This window comes from Marmota marmota, unplaced genomic scaffold (genome assembly GCF_001458135.2).
Source record: "Marmota marmota marmota unplaced genomic scaffold, marMar, whole genome shotgun sequence".
Classification (NCBI taxonomy): Eukaryota; Metazoa; Chordata; class Mammalia; order Rodentia; family Sciuridae; genus Marmota; species Marmota marmota.
The window spans coordinates 8,296,317-8,319,733 of NW_026000102.1; the positions used below are offsets into that span (position 1 = coordinate 8,296,317).

Genomic DNA, 23,417 nt, shown 5'->3' on the forward strand with positions numbered 1-23,417 from the left:
GGAGCGGCTGGGGAGCCGGCTCCTCGCTCGCCCCGCCTCCCCCGCGCCAGCTCTCACCAGTTACGAGGCTGCCTCACCTCTCCTAACCTGCGGTTGGGCAGGTGTGGCGAGCGCGGCCCCGCCCCTCCTCGCCCCGCCTCCTTACCCTGCCTGTGCACTCTGATTGGTTGCCACCCGTCCAATCCGGATTCCAGGCACCAGCCGGCGTTTCCGGCGAGCAGACCGGAAGTTGGCCCCGTGGTGGCATCTGCGCAGTGCGTCGCCGCGGCTAGTTGGGTTGAGCGTCCCTGGCCCTCCCTGTAAGCGGAGCACGGAGGATCTGGGCTGAGGGCCCGCCGCGAGCGCAGGATGCCTGAGATCAGAGTGACTCCCTTGGGTGAGTCGGAGCCGCCGAGGACGTGCGGCATTTTGCCCTGAGTCTGCGCACTCTGAGGGCCGGGCGCCTTTGCCCCCGCGGGCCGCCTGCGCTGTACCCACAGGGAGACTGTGTGCAGGCGGCGCGGGGCAGGAGTAGGGGCAGGTCAGAGCTGGGGCCTCCTCGGCTCCGGGTCCAAAGGCTTTGGGGTTGGTCTTGGCTCCAGAGCTTGCTGTGACTTCAAGGGGGCTCAGCTACCATACTCAGGCTCCTTAGCACTGAAACCAGCATGAGACCACCTGGGATTAGGTGGCTAGCAGGTACAGTGGGTCCTGCGGAGGTGCTGTTTTTGTGTCTAGCCGGGCAGTGGGTTTAAGTCCAGCCACAGGGTCTACATCATGGCTATGGGTGCCTCCATCAGCGTGCCGACCCCTCCCTGCACGTGAACTGCTGCTTGAACACCCTCTGTGCCCACTTCTACTTCCTCAGCTCCCCTCCACCTCCACTGTTTGATTCCTCTCTCTGGCTGTGTCCGCCTCCACCCTCTGCTGCTCGTGCCAAGGTTACCCCCAACCAACCTTCAGTAGCATCCTGTCTTGCCAGTCTCTGCAACGTTAAAAAAAAAAAATAGCTTCACTTTTGGGAAAAAAAGTATAGATTCACACTTCTTGAAGTCATATATATATATATATATATATATATATATTTATTTATTTTAGTTGTAGATGGACAAATACCTTTATTTTTTTTAAGAGAGAGAGAGAGAGAGAGATTTTTAAAAATATTTATTTATTTATTTTAGTTTTTCGGCGGACACAACATCTTTGTTTGTATGTGGTGCTGAGGATCAAACCTGGGCAGCACGCATGCCAGGAGAGCGTGCTACCACTTGAGCCACATCCCCAATTTTGTTTATTTATTTTTATATGGTGCTGAGAACTGAACCCAGTGCCTCACGCATGCGAGGCAAGCACTCTACCACTGAGCCACAACTCCAGCTCTTCTTGAAGTCTTGAAATCCAGAGTCCCAGAAACTGTCTCAATATCTCTGGCTTTCTTTGTGCACATATGCTATTTGTGGCCCTAGAACTTGCTTCCTTCCCTGAACAGAGTTCTGGAGGATCTTCCCATTTGGATGTCCTGCTCAGGATTCCAGATCACCTTGGCGAGATACCGATAGTCTCCCCAGGTTACTCCACTGTAGGGCCTTTGCACAGCTGTCTTTCCATCTTCCTACCCACTCACCCCCTGCTGGGAAGTCGTGTTCTCCAGAGTCTTTCCAGCCATGGTTCCGGAGCTTTCGAAGAACTGCCAGTGCCTAAGAACTAGTATTGGAATTCAGATAACCAAACCTGGCCCTGTACTTTGTGGCTATGTGCTCATGGCTGCTTCTATGACCTCAGGTCCTGGCCTTTCCCCTCCCATAAATATCTGGAGGGTCTCTGGACCTGACTTGGCCTCAAGTCTAGAGGTGCAGTAGGGAAGAGACAGCTGGGACCCTCTCCTCTGGGGCTCTTGTCTGCAAGACAACCCAAGACCCCTGCCATGCCTGCCTGAAACCAGCAGGCTGATGGGTCATGGCCAGGTCAACTTGATGTGTATGATGCTGACAGATGGTTGGTTCAGGTAGATGGCAGAAGCAGATGTGTAGGATTCAAGGTGGAAACCAGACTATTTGGTGTCCTCAGATCCCCATTGAGGCTGGGGCTGTGTTCCTCTGTTTGTAGCTTCCAGGCCCCAGAGGAAGTGACAGATGGCCACATAGGGTCAGGTGTTGGACTGGCCAAGGTCTTGGACTGCAGAAGCTGGTGGGGTCTCTTGGAAGTCAGAAGAATGAGTGGGACCATGGTTGGCAAGAGCTAGGGATGCAGTGGTATGGAGCAGCATTCCCATTGCCTGGGTTGGGTTGTTCCTTTTGTAGCCACGGTTGTCGGCTATTGCTGGACAGCCAGGGCTGTATCCCTGTGAGTGACTTGAGGCCACCTGGGTGTCTTTCTGTAGCAGTACCACCATAAGGCACCCTGGACCCCCCAATGAGTCCCAAAAGAGAAGACCTCAATTCGCAGCTTGGCTAAGTGCCCACAAATGGCCCTGTCAAGCTTTGGAACTTGGGAGCAGCAGTGAGAGCCACAGAGCAGTGGTTTGCCTGTTATTGGAGCTAGGACCACAGCCAGTGCTTGGGTATCCTCCATTGGGATGGCCCCCAACTTTGAGAATTGAGGGGAAGCTTGGTGGAAGAGGGCACTTTGGCCCTAGGCTGGTAGCTCAGCCTTTCGTCCCTTCCCTGTGCATTTCTCTTGCAGGCAAGTAGAGGTGGCTGTCTTCTCAGCCCATGCTCTGCCTATACAGTGGCCTTGGGGTCCAGTGCCCCAGCTCAGCTCTGCAGAGCCTGGGAGGTGACAGTGCGGGCAGCACTTGCAGCAGTGAAAGAGGGAATTTGGGGGCAGAAGGAGGAGGTATGGCCATACCTATCACCTGCCCTTTCTCTTGAGCAGGGGCTGGGCAGGATGTGGGCCGCAGCTGCATCCTGGTCTCCATCGCGGGCAAGAATGTCATGCTGGACTGCGGGATGCACATGGGCTTCAATGATGATGTGAGTCCTAAATGCAGGTGCCCGGAGGGAGGGTCCATCTCTCAATTGCTCCTTGTAGCTGTCTGTAATAGGATCCCTGGGTCTTGGAGTGAGAGGGCAAGTGGGCAGCAGTGAGCATGCCTGGCCAGCTGTACCCATTCAGGGTGGGGTGAGGCTCCCTGGGTCCTGCTGGGTTTCTGTAGGCTGGGCTTGAGGAGGTGCTGGGTAGAGAGGTTGGTGGTGACTTTAGCCAGCAGCTTGTCCTTCCAGGCAGCTGTGAGCAGCCAGTGGTTGACGCTATCAGCTGGGTGTATGCTGCTCCTGGGGTGCCAGCTGTATGCCCCCATTCCTGGAGACTGGGGTGCCAGCTGTGCTCTCACCTCTCCCGTGGTTTCTCCTCAGAGGCGCTTTCCTGACTTCTCCTACATCACCCAGAATGGCCGGCTGACTGACTTCCTGGACTGTGTGATCATCAGGTCGGCTTCCTTTAGGGGCCTTTCTCCTCCCCTACCCACAGAGGCTACAGGTGTGGTGTGTTGCCTACTGACTGTGGCATGGAGTCCTGTCCCCAGGTTACCTGTGTGGCACTCAGGGTGGTGGTCAGCCCCTCAGAACTAGGGGGCACTCCATGCTAAGTGTCCCTGCTGACTGTGTCCCCAAGTGTGTGGACTAGAGTCTGGTAAGTGCCCTAAGAGCTGAGTGGGGCAGGGCAGTGCCTAGATGGTATGCTTCACCTTCATCCCAGGCTGCTCTTCAGGCCCTGACTGGGTAGCAGAGATTGGGTCCTCTGGTTGGTTCTGTCCTGTTTCACTGGTCAGACACCCCATCTCCTTGCTCTTTCTCCCCAACCCCAGCCTTGGTCCTGTTCTTTTGCTGTCTCTGGAACACTAAGCCCACTGATTGTTCTCATTCCTGACCCTGATCCTAACACTTAGCTCTAGGTTCGTGGTCTAGCTAGCCACCTGTCACCTCCCCAGCTTGACAGGCTGATTCAGGGGAGGCAACTTTGCCTTCCCCCTCCCTGCTCTCACCCTCAGGCTCTATCCCCTCAATCCCTGCTGTCACCACCAGCTCTGAGTGGCCTTGCCCAATTGCCTCAGCATTCTGGTCCTGTCTCTCAGTGGCCAGAGGAGTCCTTTGGGCTGAAGCACCCTATGTTGGGAAGCTGGGTCCTCGGCTGCTTGGATTTCTGTGGTTTGGGACATGGTCTTGGGCTGCTTGCCTACCCTGGGGCTCAGGCCTCCCTGGTGCAGTCCCAGCTCCTCCTACCTTAGCCAGGAGGACTTCCTGACCATGGGGTAGAGACAACAGCTCTCCCCTCCTATGATGCCATCCCCCTCAGCTGCCTTGTTTCTGTGCAGAGCACATCTGCAGCTAAGACGTGTTTTAGTTGCCGATTTGTTTCCTGCTCTGAGTGTTCAGGCTGCACATTTGGGAAGATAGCGTTTCTTGTATTTGTTAGCCTTGACTTCAGTAATCAGGAGGGTGTCTTCAGTGAACGAGTGGGGTGAGCCATGAGCCCAGAACTGCAGTGGGGTGGCTGAGAGAGGGTGACGCCAGGCCAACTGGTGCCTGTCCTTCCAGCCACTTCCACCTGGACCACTGTGGAGCACTCCCCTACTTCAGTGAGATGGTGGGCTATGACGGACCCATCTACATGACCCATCCCACCCAGGCCATCTGCCCAATCCTGCTGGAGGACTACCGCAAGATTGCCGTGGACAAGAAAGGCGAGGCCAACTTCTTTACCTCCCAGATGATCAAAGACTGCATGAAGAAGGTGGTAGCTGTCCACTTGCACCAGACAGTTCAGGTCAGGGTCCCCAAGTGCCCAGGCTGGCACAGTGCTCTCTAGGGCTCCTCCTGCATACAGTCTGTGAGGTCCAGTGGCTTTGGACTCCAATCACCCCATCTCACTATTTTGCCCAGGCCTGTAGGACCACCAGGAGGCAGCAGTGGGCAGGTGACCCAGATTTGGCATGTAGCCTGGGGGAGTACACTTGTGTGACAGGAGGCTTTTGTCCAGGTGACACTAAAGAGACCATCTGCCACCTTCTGCCTCAGGACACTTGTACTGTCTGAGCACACCGAGATGAAGGGCACATGTGGTCTGTCAGACACTCAGGGAGTCTGTTTTGTTTTTGTTACTGGGGCTAAACTTAGGGCTTTGCAGATACTAGGCAAGGGCTCTGACTCTGAGTTCTACCCGCAGCCTGTCGCCTGGTCTCCTGGCGTGTTGCTAGGTAGGGGGCAGAGACCAGCCCTCGGGATAGGCAAGCCCTGATGGGTGCCCCAGATCGAGCTATGAGGAGTGAGGGTTTAAGAGGGAGTGCGGATTTTAATCAGGTGAGTGACAAGTCAGCTTGAACAAAGCTGTTCACAAAGATTGTGGATTTGCTGTTTCTTAAGAGCCTCTGGTTTTGCTTTATATATTTTGAAATTACATTACTAGGAGCATACACATTTTGGGTCATTTTATTCTGATTGAATATTTTGTCACTATAAAGAGTATGATTTACCTTAAATGTTTCTTATCTTGAGATCTTATCTGAGATCCTGGTAATATAGTTATGCCACCTACCACTCCACTTTTTTCCTTTTTCTTTTCTTTCTTTCTTTTTTATGGTACCAGGCATTGAACCCAGAGGTACTTAACCACTGAGCCACATCCCCAGCCCCTTTTTATATTTTATTTATTAATCAGGGTAACTGACTTGCTTAGGGCCTCACTGAGTTGCTGAGGCTGGCTTTGAATCTACAATCCTCCTGCCTCAGCCTCCTGACCCACTGGGATCACAGGTGTGTGCCACTGCACCTGGGATTTTTCCTCTCTCTTTCTCTCTTTCTTTCTCTCTCTTTCTTTCTAGCTGTGCTCTGGGGATTAAACCCATGGCCTCACTCATGATAGACAAGCGTTATACCACTTAGCTGCACCCCCAGCCCTATCTATCTATCTATCTGTCTGTCTGTCTGTCTATCTATCCATCCATCCATCCATACCAGGGATTGAACCCAGGGATGTTTAACTACTGAGCCACTCCCCACTCCCTGCTTCCTTTTTAATTTCGAGACAGGGTCTCCCTAAGTTATTGAAGCTGGCCACAAATTGGTAATCCTCCTGTCTCACCCTCCTGAGTTGCTGGGATTACCTGTGTGTACCACTGCTTCTCTCCAGTTTTCACCTTTTGGTCTGGATAATTTACCTTCTGCCTAAAGAATACCAGTGTGGATGAATTCCTTTGATTTATATTTGTCTGCAAATGGATTTATTTTCCTCTCATTGTTTTCTTGAATTTTTTTCTTTCCAGGTTTTCCTGATCCTCCTCCTTTTATTTTTGTTTTTTAATATTTATTTCTTTTAGTTATAGGTTGGTACTATACCTTTATTTTATTTTTATGTGGTGCTGAGGATTGAACCCAGGGTCTCACAGATGCTAGGTGAGCACTCTATCTCTGAGCCACAACCCCAGCCCCCCCCCCTTTTTTTTAATAAATTTTTTTAACGTGGTACTGAGGATCGAGCCTAGTATCTCACACATAATAGGCAATTGTTCTACCACTGAGCCACAATCCCAGCCCCGCTCATCCTTTTTTTTTAATAAATATTTTTTTTTATTTATAAATGGACACAATATCTTTATTTTGTTTATTTGTTTATTTTTATGTGGTGCTGAGGCTCGAACCCAGGGTCTCACACGTGCGAAGCGAGCGCTCTACCGCTGAGCCACAACCCCAGCCCTTCTTTTTTTTTTTTTTTTTTAATAATTTTTTTTTATGTTGTACTGAGGATCGAGCCCAGTATCTCACACATAAAAGGCAATTGTTCTACCACTGAGCCACAACCCCAGCCTCCTCATTCTTTTTTTTGTTTTTCTTTTAATAATATCTATCTTTAGTTGTAGGTGGACACAATTCTTTTATTATTTATTTATATGTGGTGCTGAGGATCCAACCCAGGGCCTCACACGTGCCAGGCGAGTGCTCTGCTGCTGAGCCGCCGCCCTGGTGCAGCCTCCTCATTCTTGAAGGACTCTTTTCTCTCTGTACAGTACAGACTAGGGGGGGAGCTGGGAGAGCTCTTGTGTATTGGAGTGGTGGAGAGACTGGCGAATCTGTCTCAGCCCATAGATATGCTGTGGCTCCGTCTTCCATTTGCAAATCTCTATAGTTGTTTTCTCCAAAGTAGAACGTGCCCACAGGGTGTGGGTCAGGTGAGGTCATTGAGCTGGTGACCTGGTCATGTCACTATCTGATCCTGGATGGTACTGGTTGACATGGGCACCATGGCATAGGGAACTGGGCCAGCAGAAACCAGTGAGGCAAGACCAGTAAGAAATATGCTAGGGACGTTTTCCACCTGCTAAGGTGTGTCCTGGATGCCACTGCAGGGCAGATGGGCAAAGCAGTGACCTACATGGTGGCCAATCATTGTGGCCAAAGAGGTGCTAACATCCTACACCTCCAGCTGCACATCTGGACCTGCCTTATGAGCTCCTGCAGCAAAGCTGGTGTTAAAGTCCACTCCCTGATGGGTGGTCACCTTGGAAGTGAGGTGACCTTTCACAGCAGACTTAATGGGAAATGGGCAGCCTTGTCCCCGAGAGTTCCTAAGAAATACTGAGGAATCGGGAAGGAGAGCGGTGTGCAGACACCCATGTGGCACCTCCAGCATCACCCACCCCTTCTGTGACCCCTCTTGTGTTCAGGGCTCACACCCAAAACCCAGGCCAAAGGAGGCAACTTTGACTGGGAGGGCACTTTTTTTTTTTAAGACTTTTATTTATTTATATGTGGTGCTGAGAATCGAACCCAATGCCTCACACATGTGAGGCAAGTGCACTACTGCTGAGCCACAGCCTCAGCCCCATGGGAGGACACGTTTTGACAGTCCAGTGACTCTTGTCCTGTCCTCCGGTCTTCCTGCTGAGATGAATGGCAGGCAAAGGCCATGCTGGGTTCTCCAGCCCCACCATTCTCTGAGCCTGAGTTTCGTCCATGTGGTAGGACCCTGACCTCCTGGAGTGCATAAGGCCAGGTATGCTCATGAGGAATGGGAACGTTCCCACCACTGCAAGGCTGGTCAGCTGGGATTTTAGAGACTGGATTCTTGCACCCTACTTGGGATTCTCTTTCTGAGTCTGGGAAAGAAAGGTCTGTGTTCAAAAGGCGCCCCCCCCCCGCCATTTTTTTTTAATTTTTAAATGTTTTAGTTGTAGTTGGACCTTTGTTTTTTGTTTTTGTTTTTTTTTTAAGTTTTTTTATATTTATTTTTTAGTTTTCAGCGGACACAACATCTTTGTTTGTATGTGGTGCTGAGGATCGAACCCGGGCCTCACACATGCCAGGCGAGCGCGCTACCGCTTGAGCCACATTCCCAGCCCCCTTTGTTTTATTTATTTATTTTTATGTGATGCTGAGGAGGATTGAACCCAGGGCCTTTTACTTGCCAGGGGAGCGCTCTACCACTGAGCCACAACCCCAGCCCAGAAGGGCCCATTTTAATAGAAGGAAGGCCTGGGTAGCTGTCCGGGGCCACCCCTGTGGGCTCTGATGGCAGGACTGCAGCTTGCAGCACAGGAATGTCCCTCCTCTACTGCTGCCATGGTCCTGTCCTCTGAGGCGCCTGCAGGGCCACCCTCATGAGGATAGAGCAGGCTAACAGTCCCTCGTCCCACACTCCAGCACACCTCTGTCTGCTGTTCTCGTGTGGGTCCTGGCTGTGCTGTGGCCTGCGTGCCGATTTCTCAGCCCTTGGGGTGTTTTCTGCCTCCTCTATCCTTCTGTCTTGTGCTTCATGCTGTTCCATCCTCAAAGTTTAGCCCATTGTTTTTGTTTTGTTTTGTTTTTAATAAATTTGTTCATTTATTTTTTAATATGGTACTGAGAATCGAACCCAGTGCCTCACATGTGCTAGGCAAGTGCTCTACCACTGGGCTATAACCCCAGCCCTGGTTTTCTTCAATGTGTTGGTAAATTCACCTACTGGATTCATTTAGGTTATTAGAATCTTCACTCTTGTGTAGTTTCTTGGACTTTGCCTCTATTCTTAATCCTGCCTCTTTCTCTCTGTGGAGGTAAGGGTCTGTGTGCTTCATCTGTGGGGTTCCTCAGGACCAGAGCCTGTGGTGTGGTACTGGGCACCTGAGTGGTCAGCGTGTATTGTGCCTGTGCAGTATGGAGAGTCCCCTTCTTGGGAGCTGAGAGGACACCTAAAGCCATGTTGTCTGGAACAGTGTCTAGGAACTTTGCATGCTTTAAACTGCCACCTCTGTTGCTCTCCAGCTTGCCTCACCTCCTGTGGTGGCTTTTGCAAGAGGGATGGAGTTGGTGGGAGACTTGGGAGATGCTGACTTCAGCTGCACCTGCCCTGCACCTGTAGGCCCAAGCTCAACCCTCTGTTCTCTCTGCAGGTGGATGATGAGCTAGAGATCAAGGCCTACTACGCGGGCCATGTGCTGGGGGCGGCCATGTTCCAGATCAAAGTGGGCTCAGAGTCTGTGGTCTACACGGTCAGTGGAGGGGCCTGTGGTTCAGCAAGGCTGCCTGGGGTTGGGAGACCCTCCTCACTGTTGCCTTCTTTGCCAGGGTGATTATAACATGACCCCGGACCGCCACTTGGGGTAAGTAGGCCTCTGTGCTTCATCCTGTGGGTTCCTTCTGGACTAGAGACCTGCGGTGTGGTGGTGCTGGGCACCTGAGCGGTCAGCGCATTGGTGTCCCCAACGAGTTTCGTATGTGGTGTGGAGAGCCCTAACCTTGGGAATCCAGAGGCAGGAAGGCACAGGTCTAGGCTGGGGCCTCTACCAGCCCTTCTGAGGGTGCTACCCGTGACGTACAACTGGATCTAGGAGAGGGGCAGGCTGCTGGCAGAGTGGTTCAGTAAGGTGGCTGTGAGTGGGGCTGGGACAGTCCACTACCAGCCACACCCACCCATTATAGTGCTGCTTGGATTGACAAGTGCCGTCCCAACCTGCTCATCACGGAGTCCACCTATGCCACAACCATCCGGGACTCCAAGCGCTGCCGCGAGCGAGACTTCCTGAAGAAAGTCCACGAGACCGTGGAGCGTGGCGGGAAGGTAGCTGTGTCTGCTCTGGGATGGAAGCCAGCCCCACCCAGCTATGCAGGCCCTGCCACCCTGATGTGTGTCAGGTCTTGGGTGGTGGTGGTGGGGTGCTGCTTATTTAGCACTGAGGAGAAAAACCCTGAAGAACCTTCCCTAGGAGACGGCAGCTCCCAGCTTCAGATTGGATGAAGGGCTATCCAGAGCATCCCATGGCCCCTGCTGTCTACTCGTGGCTGGGAACCAGGCTGTGTGCAGGGTGGGGCCTGGGCCATGCCTCTGACTGGACACTGCCTTTGACCACTGAAATCAGCCAGCACAGTCTCTCAAAGATAGGCACAATGAGCAAGTTGTCACCTGCTATGCTGGGTGTGGGTGGCAATGGCCAGGGGCTCCACCTGAGTTGGCCTCACCTCCCTCAGGTGCTGATCCCTGTGTTTGCACTGGGCCGTGCTCAGGAGCTCTGCATCTTGCTGGAGACCTTTTGGTAGGTGCAGAGAGGACTGCTCCTGGCCTGAGGGTAGCGGGGGGCACATGGCCTGTGCACAGCCTGGGTGGGAGGTGGCCTGAAAAGTCAAGGCAGCACAGACCACTGTTGGAGCCCCATGGTTAGGGTGCCAGCGACATGGCCCTGCTCAGTGTTGGTGGGTGGAGCTGGCCATGTACCTGCAGGCCAGCATCATCAACATCATTGGTAGCTGGTCTCAGGGTCTCTAGTCCAGCCCTAAACTTGCCACACACCAGCTCTGGGACACTCTGCGTGTTATAGGACACAGGCTGCAGGTACTGGCCTTATGGCCATTGGGGTGGAGAGAGCTGGGAGCTCATTTCCTCGACTCTGGCCAAGCTGTGAGGTGAAGGGCATGAGTGACATGGCCCAGGCTGACGCTGGCAGTGACCACTAACCAGGTCGGTGGGCCCACAGGGAACGCATGAACCTGAAAGTGCCCATCTACTTCTCCACGGGCTTGACGGAGAAGGCCAACCACTACTACAAGCTCTTCATCACCTGGACCAACCAGAAGATTCGGAAGACCTTTGTTCAGAGGAATATGTTTGAATTCAAGCACATCAAAGCCTTCGACCGGGCATTTGCTGACAACCCAGGCCCCATGGTTAGACCCTATGGGCAGCATCCCATGTCAGGCCCAGAGGATTCCTGGTCAGAAGCTGGGGCCCATGGTGGGGCTGGGCAAGGAGTCTAGTGCCCTGACCACCCTCATCCATCCCTTAGGTTGTGTTTGCCACGCCAGGGATGCTGCATGCTGGCCAGTCCCTGCAGATCTTCCGAAAGTGGGCAGGAAATGAGAAGAACATGGTGAGGGCTCTGGGCCCTGGGCCAGCTCCTGAGAGGTGGCCACAGGAGCTCCCTACAGCTAGAGGGCAGATGGATGGTTCTTTACCCACCCTGTCCCCAAGCTGCCCATGGACCTGGCTTTAGGCTGGTCTGAGGTCACTGATGGTGGGGGTGCTAGTGTCCAACTCAGGCAGCTTAGACCTGGGGAACTGAGCAGCCGTGATGGTGGGCTCTGGGCCTGGTCCCCCAAGGTCTGCAGCTGGCTGAGTGGAAGCAGCCTCCTCCAGTGGGGGTATTCCAGGTGGAAGCCCTGGTGTGTGCGCAGCTGGGTGGCCACACGTCTGAGCCTTATCCTTGCCCTACAGGTCATTATGCCCGGTTACTGTGTGCAGGGCACTGTGGGCCACAAGATTCTCAGTGGGCAGCGCAAGTTGGAGATGGAAGGGCGACAGGTGGTGAGTCTTCATCCTCGCCCATGGGCCTGGGGACAGTGGCCCCCTGGCACTGACATCTGTACCTTGGTGCTACAGCTGGAGGTGAAGATGCAGGTGGAGTACATGTCGTTCAGCGCCCACGCTGACGCCAAGGGCATCATGCAGCTGGTGGGGCAGGCAGAGCCAGAGCGTGTGCTGCTGGTACATGGGGAGGCCAAGAAGATGGAGTTCCTCCGGCAGAAGATTGAGCAGGAGTTCCGTAGGTGGCCATGGGGCGCTGCAGAGGGTCACCAAGCAGGGCCCACCCCTGGGACTGGTGCAGACGGGGCTGGCCAGCTCAGACTGAGGTTCTGTCTGCACCATCTCTACCCCTAGGAGTCAGCTGCTACATGCCAGCCAACGGTGAGACGGTGACGCTGCCTACGAGCCCCAGCATCCCTGTGGGCATCTCTCTGGGACTGCTGAAACGGGAGATGGCGCAGGGTATGAGGGGCAGGTTGGGCACCAGGCAGGGTGGCTGGTGAGTGGGTGACATGTGTTGATAGCCACACTCTTCTCACAGGGCTACTTCCTGAGGCCAAGAAGCCCCGGCTACTGCATGGCACCCTGATCATGAAGGACAGTGTGAGTGTGTGGATGGAGGTTGGGGGTAGCACCCCTACTTGTCCTGACCTGTCCCTGCCCCACAGAGCTTCCGGCTGGTATCCTCAGAGCAAGCCCTCAAGGAGCTAGGCCTGGCCGAGCACCAGCTGCGCTTCACCTGCCGTGTGCACCTGCAGGACACCCGCAAGGAACAGGAGACAGCCCTGCGAGTCTACAGCCACCTCAAAAGGTGTGCCTGGCCTTCCTCTCCACCCGACCCCCTCCGCCTGGGTAAGGCAGGTCTCACTGTGCCTCTCCACAGCACCCTGAAGGACCACTGTGTGCAGCACCTCCCTGATGGCTCTGTGACGGTGGAGTCTATCCTTATCCAGGCTGCTGCCCACTCTGAGGACCCAGGCACCAAGGTGCTGTTAGTTTCTTGGACATACCAGGTAGGTGGTTGGAATCGCCAGTGCCCCATTGGGAAAGGTAGGTGGGCTCTCTCCCTTGGCAGCCTGTGCTGCCTGGAGCAGGGTGACGGCCTTCTTGCCTTTTTTGTAGGATGAGGAGCTGGGGAGCTTCCTCACGGCACTGCTCAAGAAGGGTCTCCCCCAGGCCCCCAGCTGATGCACTGACCACCCAGGCCTTCACCTCTGCCTTTCACTGTGCCCAGCAGGAGAAACTCGGCTTCCACTCCTGGATTCTGGGTGCTCTGTGTGAGCAGATCCCATGGCCAGGCTGGCTGCAGAACTTGTTCTAGGACAAGGCCAGAGATACAGCTGGCCTAAGTGGATACCTCTGCCAATAAACAAGCCTCAGGGGTCTCCTCACCTTTTATTCTTGCTCCCAGGCCCCTGGAAGATAGGGGTAGTATTCCTGGAAAAGCAGAACCAGGGACATTTGGGTGTTTACACCTGTTTCCTGCACCCCAATCTGTGTCAGTCTCCTCAAGGGCAGAGGGGCGGGTTGTCCAGGGTGGCAGGGACTCTGGGTAGGTTGAGATTGAAAGGAAGCAGGAGAGGTGGATGTGCTATGAATATTGATCAAGATGACCAGGTTCAACAGCCAGACCTAGGGTTCTGTGGCCAGGGTCATCATTTCCATACTGTGGACCCTGCAGGGTGCAGGAGGCAGGATCTGTGGAGAGACTTTAGGTCAGCCTGGGGTGGGGGTCACCCTAGAGCCACCACCCCAGGGATTTTGCTCAAGGGGCCTAGAAACAGGGCTCTGAATCCCATGCTGTGGCAACTCCTCTCCAGCTGGGTATCCTTTGGCCAATTCAGCTCCCCTCCTACAGCCTTCCCATTGGGTACCTGGGTTTCTGTGTTGGACAGCAGGAGGGCTTTGACTGACCTCAAGATCCCCCTCCCTCAGGGAAGACCCAGCCTGGATGGGTGGTGCTGCCTCTTACCAAGGTCCCTGAGGCCTCCATACAGCACTGACTTCAGAAACAGCCCATGGGCTGGAGCAGGGTGGGCCTGGTACTTGCCTAGGGGATCTTGACTCTCCAGAATCACCCTCACCTGGGTGGGTGTCAAAACCCCGAGCCCCACAGCCACTAGCACAGCTGTCATCCTTCGCACCTGCAACCCAGAATGAAGCTGCTACAGGGGTCTGCCTTGGCCCACCCCAGGAGGACCCAGGACAGCCCACCTGTCGATACAGGAAAGACTGGCTCTCGAACTCCAGAGTCCAGAAGTGCAGCTTCCTAGGACATAGATGCCTGTGATTCCAGGCCGAAGGCCAGTCCCAGCCACCCAGTCCCACCATGCGCTTTCAGACAAGAGTGTTTGTTGATAGGTTGGGGATGGAGACTAGTTGTCAGCTCTCCAAGTACTAGCCCTCACTTACCACCCATCCCCAGGAGGGGCCCATGGGAAGGAATCAAAAGCAGTCACAACCTGTGTGAGGCAGCAGTGTACCCAGGGCCCTCACATGCAGAGACCACCAGGGTGGGGGTGCTCAGAGGGGGGCACAGCCTGCTTACTGGCAACACCCAACCCCTAGGCCTGGTGCTCTTCTGCCTGACTATGCAGAAGTCTCCCTTGGGGCTGCCCTTGACTGGGAAGGTTCTAGAAGTCAGTAGCTGTCTCCACCCTCTGCAGGAGGCCTGCTGGGGGCAGTGGAACCCAGGCTGGGCTGGCACCACTAGTCCCAGTGGAACCTTTCATGGGCTGCCAAAACCTGTCTGCTGGGCAGAGCTCTGGGCAGGCAAAGGTTCTCAAGAGGAGGGTAATACTCTGTCCCCAACTCCCAGCCAGTGATGGGGGAGTGCTACCCCGTCTTTGTTGGGAGAAGTTCTGGAGCTGCATTTAGCCCTGGTGTCTTCCTCACCTGTTTTCCTGGGGGAGGACAAAGGGACTGGTGGGGCCAGGGGATACTGAGGCTCGGCGCAATGTGCGCACTGGGCTAGCAGCCGGGCTGCCAGCTGACTGGAAGGCGCTGAAGTCATGTGTCCCCAGGAGGTGCTGGGCAGCTTCCTGCATGGCAGGTACATCCAGACAGCTGCAGGACACCAGGCAGGCAGTCAGGAGGAAAGGCCCAGCAAGGGGCCTTGTGAGCCCCCTCCTCCTGACTTGCATTTACCCCCACTCACTCTGTTCGGAGAGCCCAGCAAAGGTTTCGCTCAAACACAGGCAACTGGTCAGGACCAGGACAGCCAGTGGCCAGACGGTACAGGTAGGTTCTGGAGGTAGCTGCATGGCGAGCATGAAAGTCACTGGGCACACGAAAGACCTGCAGAACCCTGTGGCAGCAGGTCAGGCTCAGCAAGGAATAACCCCACCCACCTATCCAGGTGACACCTCAGTGCCTGCCCCTTCACCTCCAGGTTCTGCCCAGTCTGGACTTCCAGCCTCCACCCACCATGGATCACCGGTGTCAAGGAAGAGTAGGGCACAGGATAACCATGCTCAGATTGGGGGCTCACCTGATGGCTGGGTGCCTCAGGTGAGTGTTGAGGGCCTGGGCCACCACCTCGGGGGAGAAGGGCGGCTGGCCCGGGCGGCGCTGGACATCCAGGTGCGCCGTGTTGCTCAGCGCGTGCACTCCCGCATCGGTACGGCTGGAGATGGTGAACCTGACTGGCTCCACAGAGTTCAGTCGCTCTGCGGCCTCCTGCTGCGACAAAGCTTTGGGGCAGCGGAGCTAGGGCCAGGGCCGCAGGGGACACATCCCCAGGCTCCCACCGGGGCCTCCCGGGGAGTTGCCTCCCTCCCAGCCGGGCAGACCTCACCTCCAGGTAGTTCTGCACTCCAATGGCACGTTGGGAGCCTCTGACGGCCGCGACTCCACTGCGGACAGAGGCGAGTGGGGTTACCTGATGAAGGCCATCGCGTCCTGCCCACCCCGCCCTAAGGCTAAACAAAGCATTTCCTGGGCCCGAAAGTTGGGCAGGCTGTACCCGGGCCACCCTGTCTGCCCGCTGACCCTGGATTTAACTCCCGCGAGCTCTCCCCGGCCGGGTCGCATCTTTCCTGCTAGCCAGGTGACGGATGTCGGGGGAAGGCCGAGATACGTACTTAAAACCAGTGCCCAAGTACTGGAAATACACGAGATAGCGCGCCCGCACTGAGCGCACTGCGCCGGAGGGACCCATGGCTAGTGCCCCACGTGTCCTCAGGCCGGCCACGCCCACCGTGCCNCCGACGGTCCCCGAAGCCCAACTGTCTCGGCCCATCAAGCTCCCCGACCCTGTGGCAGTGGACACAGGGAGGGCGTTTGGTGACACTCCCCGGAGGTGAAAGCAGTGGTGCGCGGTGGCGGGTTCGGCGACGCTCCCTGGCTGTGACAGCAGGCAGCGCGCGTGGCGGCGGCGGACTTTGGCGACGCTCCCTGGCAGTGACAGGCGGGGCGGGGCGGCGGCGCGGCGGCCTCATTCCGGGGCGGGCGGGCGGGCGCCGAGCGCGGGCGGGCGGCCGGGGTTGCCGCTCGGCGCGCCGCGGTCTTCGGTCCAGTGAGCGCCCTGCCACTGCAGCCATGACGGTGGAGTTCGAGGAGTGCATCAAGGACTCGCCGCGCTTCAGGTGCGTCCTGGCCGCCGGGAGAGGGGTGCGGCGGGGGCAGCGAGCCGCCTTTGTGCGGGCGGCGTTGCTCAGCGTTGCGACCGCGCTGTGGCCGCCGGAGACCGAGGCGGAGGGCCCGGCTCGGGACAAAGCAGCGGCCCCGGCCCGCCCCCGCCCCGGGGGACTAGAACAAAAGACGCCCCTGTGTGGCTCACCTCGCTCGGAGGGTGTGAGTGTGGGCGTCCCAGCCCCCGTGCATCAGTGTCCGGCTGGGCAGTTGTGGGGACGGCCATCTCCAGCACTGTCCACCCCCGCTTTGTATCTACACTTTTCTGCTGTGGCAACCTGTACTGGCTGAGGTCCCCCCCTCCCCCCAGCCACCCTGCAGCCCAGCTCTGGGCAAGGTTGTCTGGGTCCAAGGTGTTCATCCCTCGACTCTGTTTTAGCCCATGTGTCCAGAGCAATGCATGGGTACAGGCAGCTGTTGCTACGTTTAGGGCCTAGAGTAGGCCACTTGGTAGGAATGAAGGGTAATTTGGCCACAGGGCCTGGAGGGTGGGGGCTGTCCAGGATGGTGGGAGAGGACAAGTATCCACTGGGGGTTTGTGTACCTTTCATTATTCCTGAGCATGCAGGCATGCACATCTGCATGAACTACATATTCATGGACGTGTACACAAGTGTGCATCTGTTTCAATGGTTGGACAACATTTGGCAAACAGTAATGAAGCACTTCCCATGTGCAGTTTGCAAGTATGCCCCTTCGTGAGGCCACATGCCTCTGCACATGCACATGTGTAGGTGCACATGTGTGAGCTTTGCCAGTCTGCCCCCTTTGAGGTGCCACACCATGTACCTGGATGTGTAGGTGAGCTGCTTTGTGCCTTCACTTAGACTCATGATGGTTAGAGGCACGCATGTGTGTGTATTACCTGTCCCTATGGATTCACATACTGAGTGTGTTGTGCTGTAAACACCTTAGTCTCTGTATAGGTGTGTTCTAAGACCAGGTACACATGTCCATGCACATGTTTGCACCCCATTCTCTGGAGCACATATGTATAAACACTCTGCCATTGCATGCATGCATGTTTGTGCATGAGCGTGTGTCATGCTTCTGCATGTGTATTCTTGGACATTCTTGCATGTGCATGCTGGGTTTCTGGGAGCCTGCCTCAGCATCCTTAGAGCCAGCCTCTTGCAAAACCACCTCACCAGGAGTCATTAACAAAGGCCTTCGGGAGCCTGGAGTTGAGAGGGTCAGGGTTGGCCCAGAGTGGCCCCAGGCCCTGGGCAGAGAGACTGGAGGTCATCCTCTGGGTTCTCCCATCTTCCATTGCTGACTGATCTGAGTGACTCAGGCACCCAGAATCTTGGACCTGGGTTGTGGGGGAGTCATGGCCAGGGCCTCTTTGCTGCGGCTTGATCCAGACTGAGGCACCCAACTTCACCCTTACTCAGAAGCCTGTGGCTCTTCCTCCCACTGTGGATGGGCATATGAGGGACTGGAACCCCATTTAATCCTGGGCCTCCCCTCCCACAACCAGCCCGTTGAACTGCTTGGAGTGTCTCTCTCTGGCAGGGAGGTGCCTGGAGCCTGCCTGTGAGTATGGGCTGGGGTTGAAGATGGCTACTGCACCTTGATCTGAAGGCTGCGGAAGCCTGGCTCCATGCATTGGGGTGGGCTGTGATTTAACTGGAGCTTGCAGAGCCTCTGTCCATTACCTTCAGGTGTAGCTCATTTGAGGGTGGGGCTGTGGGAGTATGTGGAAGCATGGAGAGCCTAGTCCCCGAGCGTGCTTGGGGTCTCCTGGCCTGGGGAGGGGCTTGTAACAGTCTCAGGGATACCCCCTAGACCAGGGGCACTGTGGTGGGGGTCCTGAGAAGCTGAGGAAGGGGCACCACCTCAGGGTGTCATGGCCTGTCCCCTGGGTGGGGCTTCAGGCGCTGAGTCAGGGCTTTGGTGGAGGGGCCTCCTCCCCTGGCCCACTGCAGGGAGCCAGAGAAAGACCTCGGGTCCCAGTCTGAGGAAAGGAGAAGAAGGGCTCCTGCTGAACCTCTACTGAGCACCCACCCTGTCCCCGCAAGCACGTCTGCACTCCTGGCTCAGCACGGCCCTTGCCATCTCCTAAAGACGGGCTCCTGGTCAAGGGCAGTGGCTCTGGGTGCAGCTGTCCAGTCTTCTGGCCTTCTCAGGGGAGCCAGGGTGACCCCATAGCACTCTTCTGGGCAGACGCTCCCTTCTCTGTTCTGGGACTCTCAAGCCAGTGGTCAAAAGTCCAGAGTCTGAACTTCCCTGTGTCCACACCTCCAGGCGGTATGGGTTGGCAGTAGTTGCAGGCACTCTTCCTAAGCCTGGCAGGCTGCTGTGCACACACAGGTCACCCATGGTCCAAGCAGCTGCTGAAGCTCCATTTCCTTTGTCCCCACTTTGGTCCAGGACTTAGGTTCCCTTAGCCTCTCAAGGGGTGGGGGCTGCTCCCAGAACAGCTGATGTCCGGCCAGCACGGGCAGACAGGACCTTTGATAGTTCCTGGCTGGGACAGCCTGGCCATTTCAGTCCCAGCTCCAGACCATGTCCCATGTGACCTGTCGGTCCGATCCCTAAGTTTGGAAACTCCTCCTTTCTCTGCTTGTCCTGGGAGTGGGGGTAGCAAGGGGTGAGGGGATGCTAGACCTGGGTGGCCTCCCCTCTGTTGGACCCCCCACCCAAGACTTGTCCCTGGAAGACTGCCTCTGCCCCAGCCTGTGCCTGTACCCCCCCCCCCCCCGGGTTCCTCATCCCAGGCAGGTCAGATGGGCTTGGTTCACCAGCTGAGTTGACTGTGCAGGGTGGGGGACTGCTGGGATCCTGGCCCTATTTCCTTATTTCCTGTTCCCAGAGGGTGGGGGTGTCACGTGCCTGATCCATCTGCCTCTGGCTTCCGGGATTCTCCCCTGGCTTCTCCCGGTGATGTCATTCCTTAACTCTTCCCACCCCATGGCAGCCCCATTGTCAGGCTGCCCTGATGGGAGTGGGCTCTGAGGAGACCTGACCCACCTCTCCCTCCAGGTGGACTGTGCTTATTGGAGTTTTGGGGTTGAGGAGCTGGTGGACCCCACTTCTCAGCTGGTTTGGGGCTTTATTTTGCTCCTCAGCAAGGCTTGGCCCAGGCTGTCATGAGCACCACCACTGTGGCTCTCTGGCTCCCTGCTGTCCTCAAGGGTTGAGGCCTTTTCTAACCTCTGCCCTCCCATCCCCTGACTCCTGGTGCATCAGTCTCAGTTGGGCAGAGGGTGTTTCCACCAATGTAGCCTCTTCCTGGGGTGATGCTGGGTGCTGGATGGCTCCAGAGTTGCTGAACCTGGGTCTCTTCCCTCTTGCCCTCAGGACAGAGTGATCACCTCTCCCAACCTCAGTTTCCTGGAAGCTTCTTTCTATGGCAGACCCCCCTGGGGAGGTGCAAGGGGAGACGAAGCCCAAGTCTGTCCCCTAGTCAGCACAGCGGGCTGCAGATTGATCCCAGCCACCTGTTCTTGTTGCAGGGCCACCATCGATGAGGTAGAGACAGATGTGGTCGAGATTGAGGCCAAACTGGATAAGGTGAGGGGGAGGCCTGGGGCACATGGAGGGTCAGTGTTGCTCTGCCCGCCCATCCTAGCCCCCTAGTCTGAAAGCAGGACTGGCTTTTCAGGACTTAGGAGATCATGCACACCCAGCAGTGTGCAAACACTCATGTGCATGCTCAGGACCTGGATCTGCCCCTGACTCCCCCATCCGTGTCCTCCCACACACATCCCAGGGTGCACATACCACGTGCATATACGTGAGTCTCATCCCCTTGAGGGCATGACCCAGGCATGTCACCCAGGCCTCTGCTGGCTGCTGAATGAGGGACAGCTGCTGTGTGGTTGTGCCCAGTGTACCTGGGTTGGGGACCTGGGGGTGACAGAATCAGTGCCGGGGAGGAAGAAGGGACTGTCAGTGCCATGAGCCCACACTGGCTGCCTTTAAGTCTGAAGTGCCACATCACACCCCAGCCCTAGCACCCTACTTGAAGTTCCCCTGTCCTGCCCAGTCTGCTGCTCCAGAGCCCAGGCCACGGACTGTCCTGTGTGCCAGCCGGCTTATGCAGGCTGCTCAGGAGCAGCTGCATCCTGGGCACCAGTGGGCCCTGAGTTGAATTCTGACCTCGCACTGACCTCCCTTGGGAGCTGTGTACTTCTCTCTGGCTGGAATGGACCTCTCGGCCATTGTGAGCATTGCTTATAGGAGCTGCCAGACCCTCACCCTTCCTGCTCTGTCCCATCCATAGCTGGTCAAGCTGTGCAGTGGCATGATCGAGGCCGGCAAGGCCTACGTCACCACCAACAGGCTCTTTGTGAGTGGTGTCCGTGACCTGTCCCAGCAGTGCCAAGGTGACACCGTCATCTCGGTGAGGTGCCAGCTGGCTTTTGACCGCCAGGTGGGGGTGGAGCAGGGAGACAGCCCCTCAAGGGTGCCCAGGCTCATGAGCAGGTGTCTGGACTCTGCTCAGGTGCAGCTCTGTATCCTGTGGGCAGGGAGGGGACCCTTTGGACATGGTGAGGTGCCACCGGCACCATGGCCTCAGCCCTCTGGCTCTTCTCCCCAGGAATGTCTGCAGAGGTTTGGAGACAGCCTGCAGGAGATGGTCAACTACCACACGGTGAGCCTCATGGGTGTGAGGCCCCAGCCTCCATCATGCTGCCTCCAGCAGCTCCCAAAGGCCCTCCCTGGCCTGCAACAGACTAACTAGCTCACAGGGAGCCAAGTGGGTGGCCACCCGTGAGGGAGGCCATGTCCTACACATCCAGTCTGTGAGAGTGGTGGCCACCCATGTCTGTGAGTCAGTGGGGTGTGGAGGCCTCCTTTGGGAGCCCTGCCATGTCCCAGGTAAGAGACAGACTGGGTCCTAGAGGCAGGGGAAGTAGCACAACCTAGGGCCATGGGCAGTGGGGTCTCAAGGTGGGGGAGTCCTCGAAGCTCATCCCGATCTCCCAGCTGAGCAGAGTACTCACTCCATCATCCCAGCTGACCCTGCATCATCCCTGCGAGACTCGCCCTCACTGTTTGGGCAGGGCCAGGACTGGTGGGGACAGACACACAGAACAGGCTGAGGCACATGGCGGGGCGTGGTCTGGGAACTGGAGCCCAGACTAAACGCGGGGCCCCCACCCCTGCAGGGAAGTTCAGAAATAAACCTGCTCAGGAAGGCTCAGCTGAGTTCCTGTCTCTCTGCCTGTCCTGGTTTGGCCCAGCCCTCCTCTACATGAGGGTTTGATTCTGAGTGCTGTGGGGGGACCCTGAAGCCCCTCCACTATGAAGCCCTCACCACCATGCCTCACTTCTCCCCAGGCTGGCTCTGATGGAGCCCTTCCTGCTAAGGGTGGGCAGCCTCCAGTGGCTGTTATGTGCTGCCCGTGTGAGCACTGTGGGTGTAGCTGAAGGAGGAGCCCATCTGACAGCATTAGTCTGTAGACTGGCTGAGGGCCAGGTGGAAAGAGGGGCAGGTGGTCACAGCTGTTGCCTCTGGGCACCAACCCAGGCTGGGAGTCATTCTCTGGCCCCCAGAGGCCAGCTCCTGGTACAGAACAGGCTGCACTGGTAGCACCCTCTGCAGAGAGCTGGGCCCAGGCAGGTCTGGGTAGGAGGGCAGAACTCTCCTGATTCTCACTGCGGGGATGGATGGGGCCTCCAGTGGGTTGTTCTGTAGGGACAAACCCCCACTAGCTCCTCCCTGCCTCTCTGTCCCCAGATCCTGTTTGACCAGGCCCAGAGGTCTGTGAGACAGCAGCTGCACAATTTTGTCAAAGAGTGAGTGGCCCAAGCCCCAAGGTTGTGCTTCATCTCCAGGACAGGGGAGTGGCCAAGGGTATCCAGACCCAGGTCTCAAGGCTGGTTGGAGGACCCAGGGTCCAGCTCAGTCCCCATAGGTGTGGTTGGGTTGCTGGGGGTACCACAGGGGAGATGTTTGTTGACTTTGAATCACTGGGTCTGGAGTAAGGTGTGAAGGGCTGGAGACATCCTGGAGCAGGGAGCAGGGGAGGGGGCTGGTGGCAGGGGTGGGGTGGGGGCCAGGATAGCGAGCAAGAAAGGAGGCCCTGCCCAGCAGCAGAGGAGAAGCTGGGAGTAGAGGAAAGGCTGTTAGAGGTTGGGTCAGCACATCCCTTCTCCTGCCTCTGACCTTTGACCCAACACTGGCCTTCAGGGATGTACGGAAGTTCAAGGAGACGAAGAAGCAGTTTGATAAGGTGCGGGAGGACATGGAGCTCTCCTTGGTGCGGAATGCTCAGGCCCCAAGGCATCGGCCCCATGAGGTGGAGGAGGCCACGGGTGCCCTCACCCTCACCCGGAAGTGCTTCCGCCACCTAGCCCTGGACTATGTGCTCCAGGTCAGCTGAGAGGTTGGCTCCTGAAACAGGGAGGGGTCTGTCCTGCACGAGTCAAGAGGTGGGGATGAGCATTGTGGGCTGAGGGCTTGAGGACCTTCAACAGGAAGGCAGGGGTGAGATTCTTGGCTTCGCCTGGGTAGGACCCTGTGTCCAACATGGGAGATTGAGGCTGGCATGGCAAGACACTGAGGATGACCTGGGGCTCTCAGGACCACTGGCAGCCTGAATGGACTCTGGTCAGGTGGAGCCATGGGTTCCTGGCCCTGAGACCTGGCCTGTTTGCTCCTCCTCTGGCAGATTAATGTCCTCCAGGCCAAGAAGAAGTTTGAGATCTTGGATTCTGTGAGTGCTTGTGGGGGGTGCCTGTGAGCAGGCCTGTGCAGAGAGCCCTGCTCACTGGCCCCTGTGCCTGCAGATGCTGTCCTTCATGCACGCCCAGCACAGCTTCTTCCAGCAGGGCTACAGCCTCCTGCACCAGCTGGACCCCTACATGAAAAAGCTGGCAGCTGAGGTGAGCCTGGGGAAGGCGGACCCGGGCCAGGGTCTCAGGGGAGGGGCTCACTGCCTCTCTGATGCCCCCAACCCCACAGCTGGACCAGCTGGTGATCGACTCTGCCGTGGAGAAGCGAGAGATGGAGCGCAAGCACGCGGCTATCCAGCAGCGGGTGAGGCTCCCGGAGCCTGCTCTCAGCCTCACCCCCCAACCCCCCCACCCCC

The 23,417-nt window shown here is 56.7% G+C and overlaps 3 protein-coding genes across 6 annotated transcripts in view; 2 read left to right on the top strand and 1 right to left on the bottom strand.

Annotated features, from left to right (window-relative positions):
- The first annotated feature begins 221 nt into the window (after positions 1 to 221).
- Ints11 (integrator complex subunit 11) lies at positions 222 to 13,127 on the top strand. Its single transcript, XM_015501533.2, has 17 exons — positions 222 to 376; positions 2,851 to 2,948; positions 3,330 to 3,403; positions 4,512 to 4,740; positions 9,338 to 9,436; positions 9,513 to 9,547; positions 9,867 to 10,005; positions 10,413 to 10,477; positions 10,916 to 11,105; positions 11,225 to 11,308; positions 11,653 to 11,742; positions 11,818 to 11,980; positions 12,097 to 12,204; positions 12,284 to 12,345; positions 12,411 to 12,553; positions 12,626 to 12,755; positions 12,865 to 13,127. Exons 1-17 carry the CDS (start codon positions 349 to 351, stop codon positions 12,928 to 12,930), a joined length of 1,803 nt encoding a protein of 600 aa, XP_015357019.1. The 5' UTR covers positions 222 to 348; the 3' UTR covers positions 12,931 to 13,127.
- Pusl1 (pseudouridine synthase like 1) overlaps positions 13,124 to 23,417 on the bottom strand; it is a 29,962-nt gene continuing 19,668 nt past the window's right edge. The window contains exons 2-9 of one of the 4 annotated variants that reach the window (XM_015501534.2): positions 15,825 to 16,133; positions 15,539 to 15,596; positions 15,233 to 15,420; positions 14,900 to 15,049; positions 14,638 to 14,808; positions 13,957 to 14,011; positions 13,715 to 13,886; positions 13,124 to 13,440 (exon numbers count right to left, since the gene is read on the bottom strand). In XM_015501534.2, the coding sequence (XP_015357020.2) occupies positions 13,334 to 13,440; positions 13,715 to 13,886; positions 13,957 to 14,011; positions 14,638 to 14,808; positions 14,900 to 15,049; positions 15,233 to 15,420; positions 15,539 to 15,596; positions 15,825 to 15,982 (1,059 nt within the window). In that variant the 5' untranslated portion in view covers positions 15,983 to 16,133 and the 3' untranslated portion in view covers positions 13,124 to 13,333. Of the gene's footprint in view, positions 13,441 to 13,714; positions 13,887 to 13,956; positions 14,012 to 14,637; positions 14,809 to 14,899; positions 15,050 to 15,232; positions 15,424 to 15,538; positions 15,597 to 15,824; positions 16,134 to 23,417 lie in introns of all 4 variants that reach the window. The other 3 variants (XM_048783836.1, XM_048783834.1, XM_048783837.1) reach the window with 3 other exon arrangements.
- Acap3 (ArfGAP with coiled-coil, ankyrin repeat and PH domains 3) overlaps positions 16,166 to 23,417 on the top strand; it is a 16,762-nt gene continuing 9,510 nt past the window's right edge. The window contains exons 1-9 of the mRNA XM_015501343.2: positions 16,166 to 16,328; positions 19,833 to 19,890; positions 20,603 to 20,722; positions 20,921 to 20,974; positions 22,064 to 22,122; positions 22,517 to 22,700; positions 22,998 to 23,042; positions 23,116 to 23,211; positions 23,291 to 23,365. Of these exons, the coding sequence (XP_015356829.1) occupies positions 16,282 to 16,328; positions 19,833 to 19,890; positions 20,603 to 20,722; positions 20,921 to 20,974; positions 22,064 to 22,122; positions 22,517 to 22,700; positions 22,998 to 23,042; positions 23,116 to 23,211; positions 23,291 to 23,365 (738 nt within the window). The 5' untranslated portion in view covers positions 16,166 to 16,281. The remainder of the gene's footprint in view (positions 16,329 to 19,832; positions 19,891 to 20,602; positions 20,723 to 20,920; positions 20,975 to 22,063; positions 22,123 to 22,516; positions 22,701 to 22,997; positions 23,043 to 23,115; positions 23,212 to 23,290; positions 23,366 to 23,417) is intronic.

Excerpts from the sequence above, each read along its gene's own strand:
- Ints11 (XM_015501533.2), top strand. The coding sequence starts at position 349 with ATGCCTGAGATCAGAGTGACTCCCTTGG. Across the intron at positions 377-2,850 it reads GATCAGAGTGACTCCCTTGG|GGGCTGGGCAGGATGTGGGC; the intron begins GTGAGTCGGAGC and ends TCTCTTGAGCAG. Across the intron at positions 11,981-12,096 it reads GAAGATTGAGCAGGAGTTCC|GAGTCAGCTGCTACATGCCA; the intron begins GTAGGTGGCCAT and ends CTCTACCCCTAG.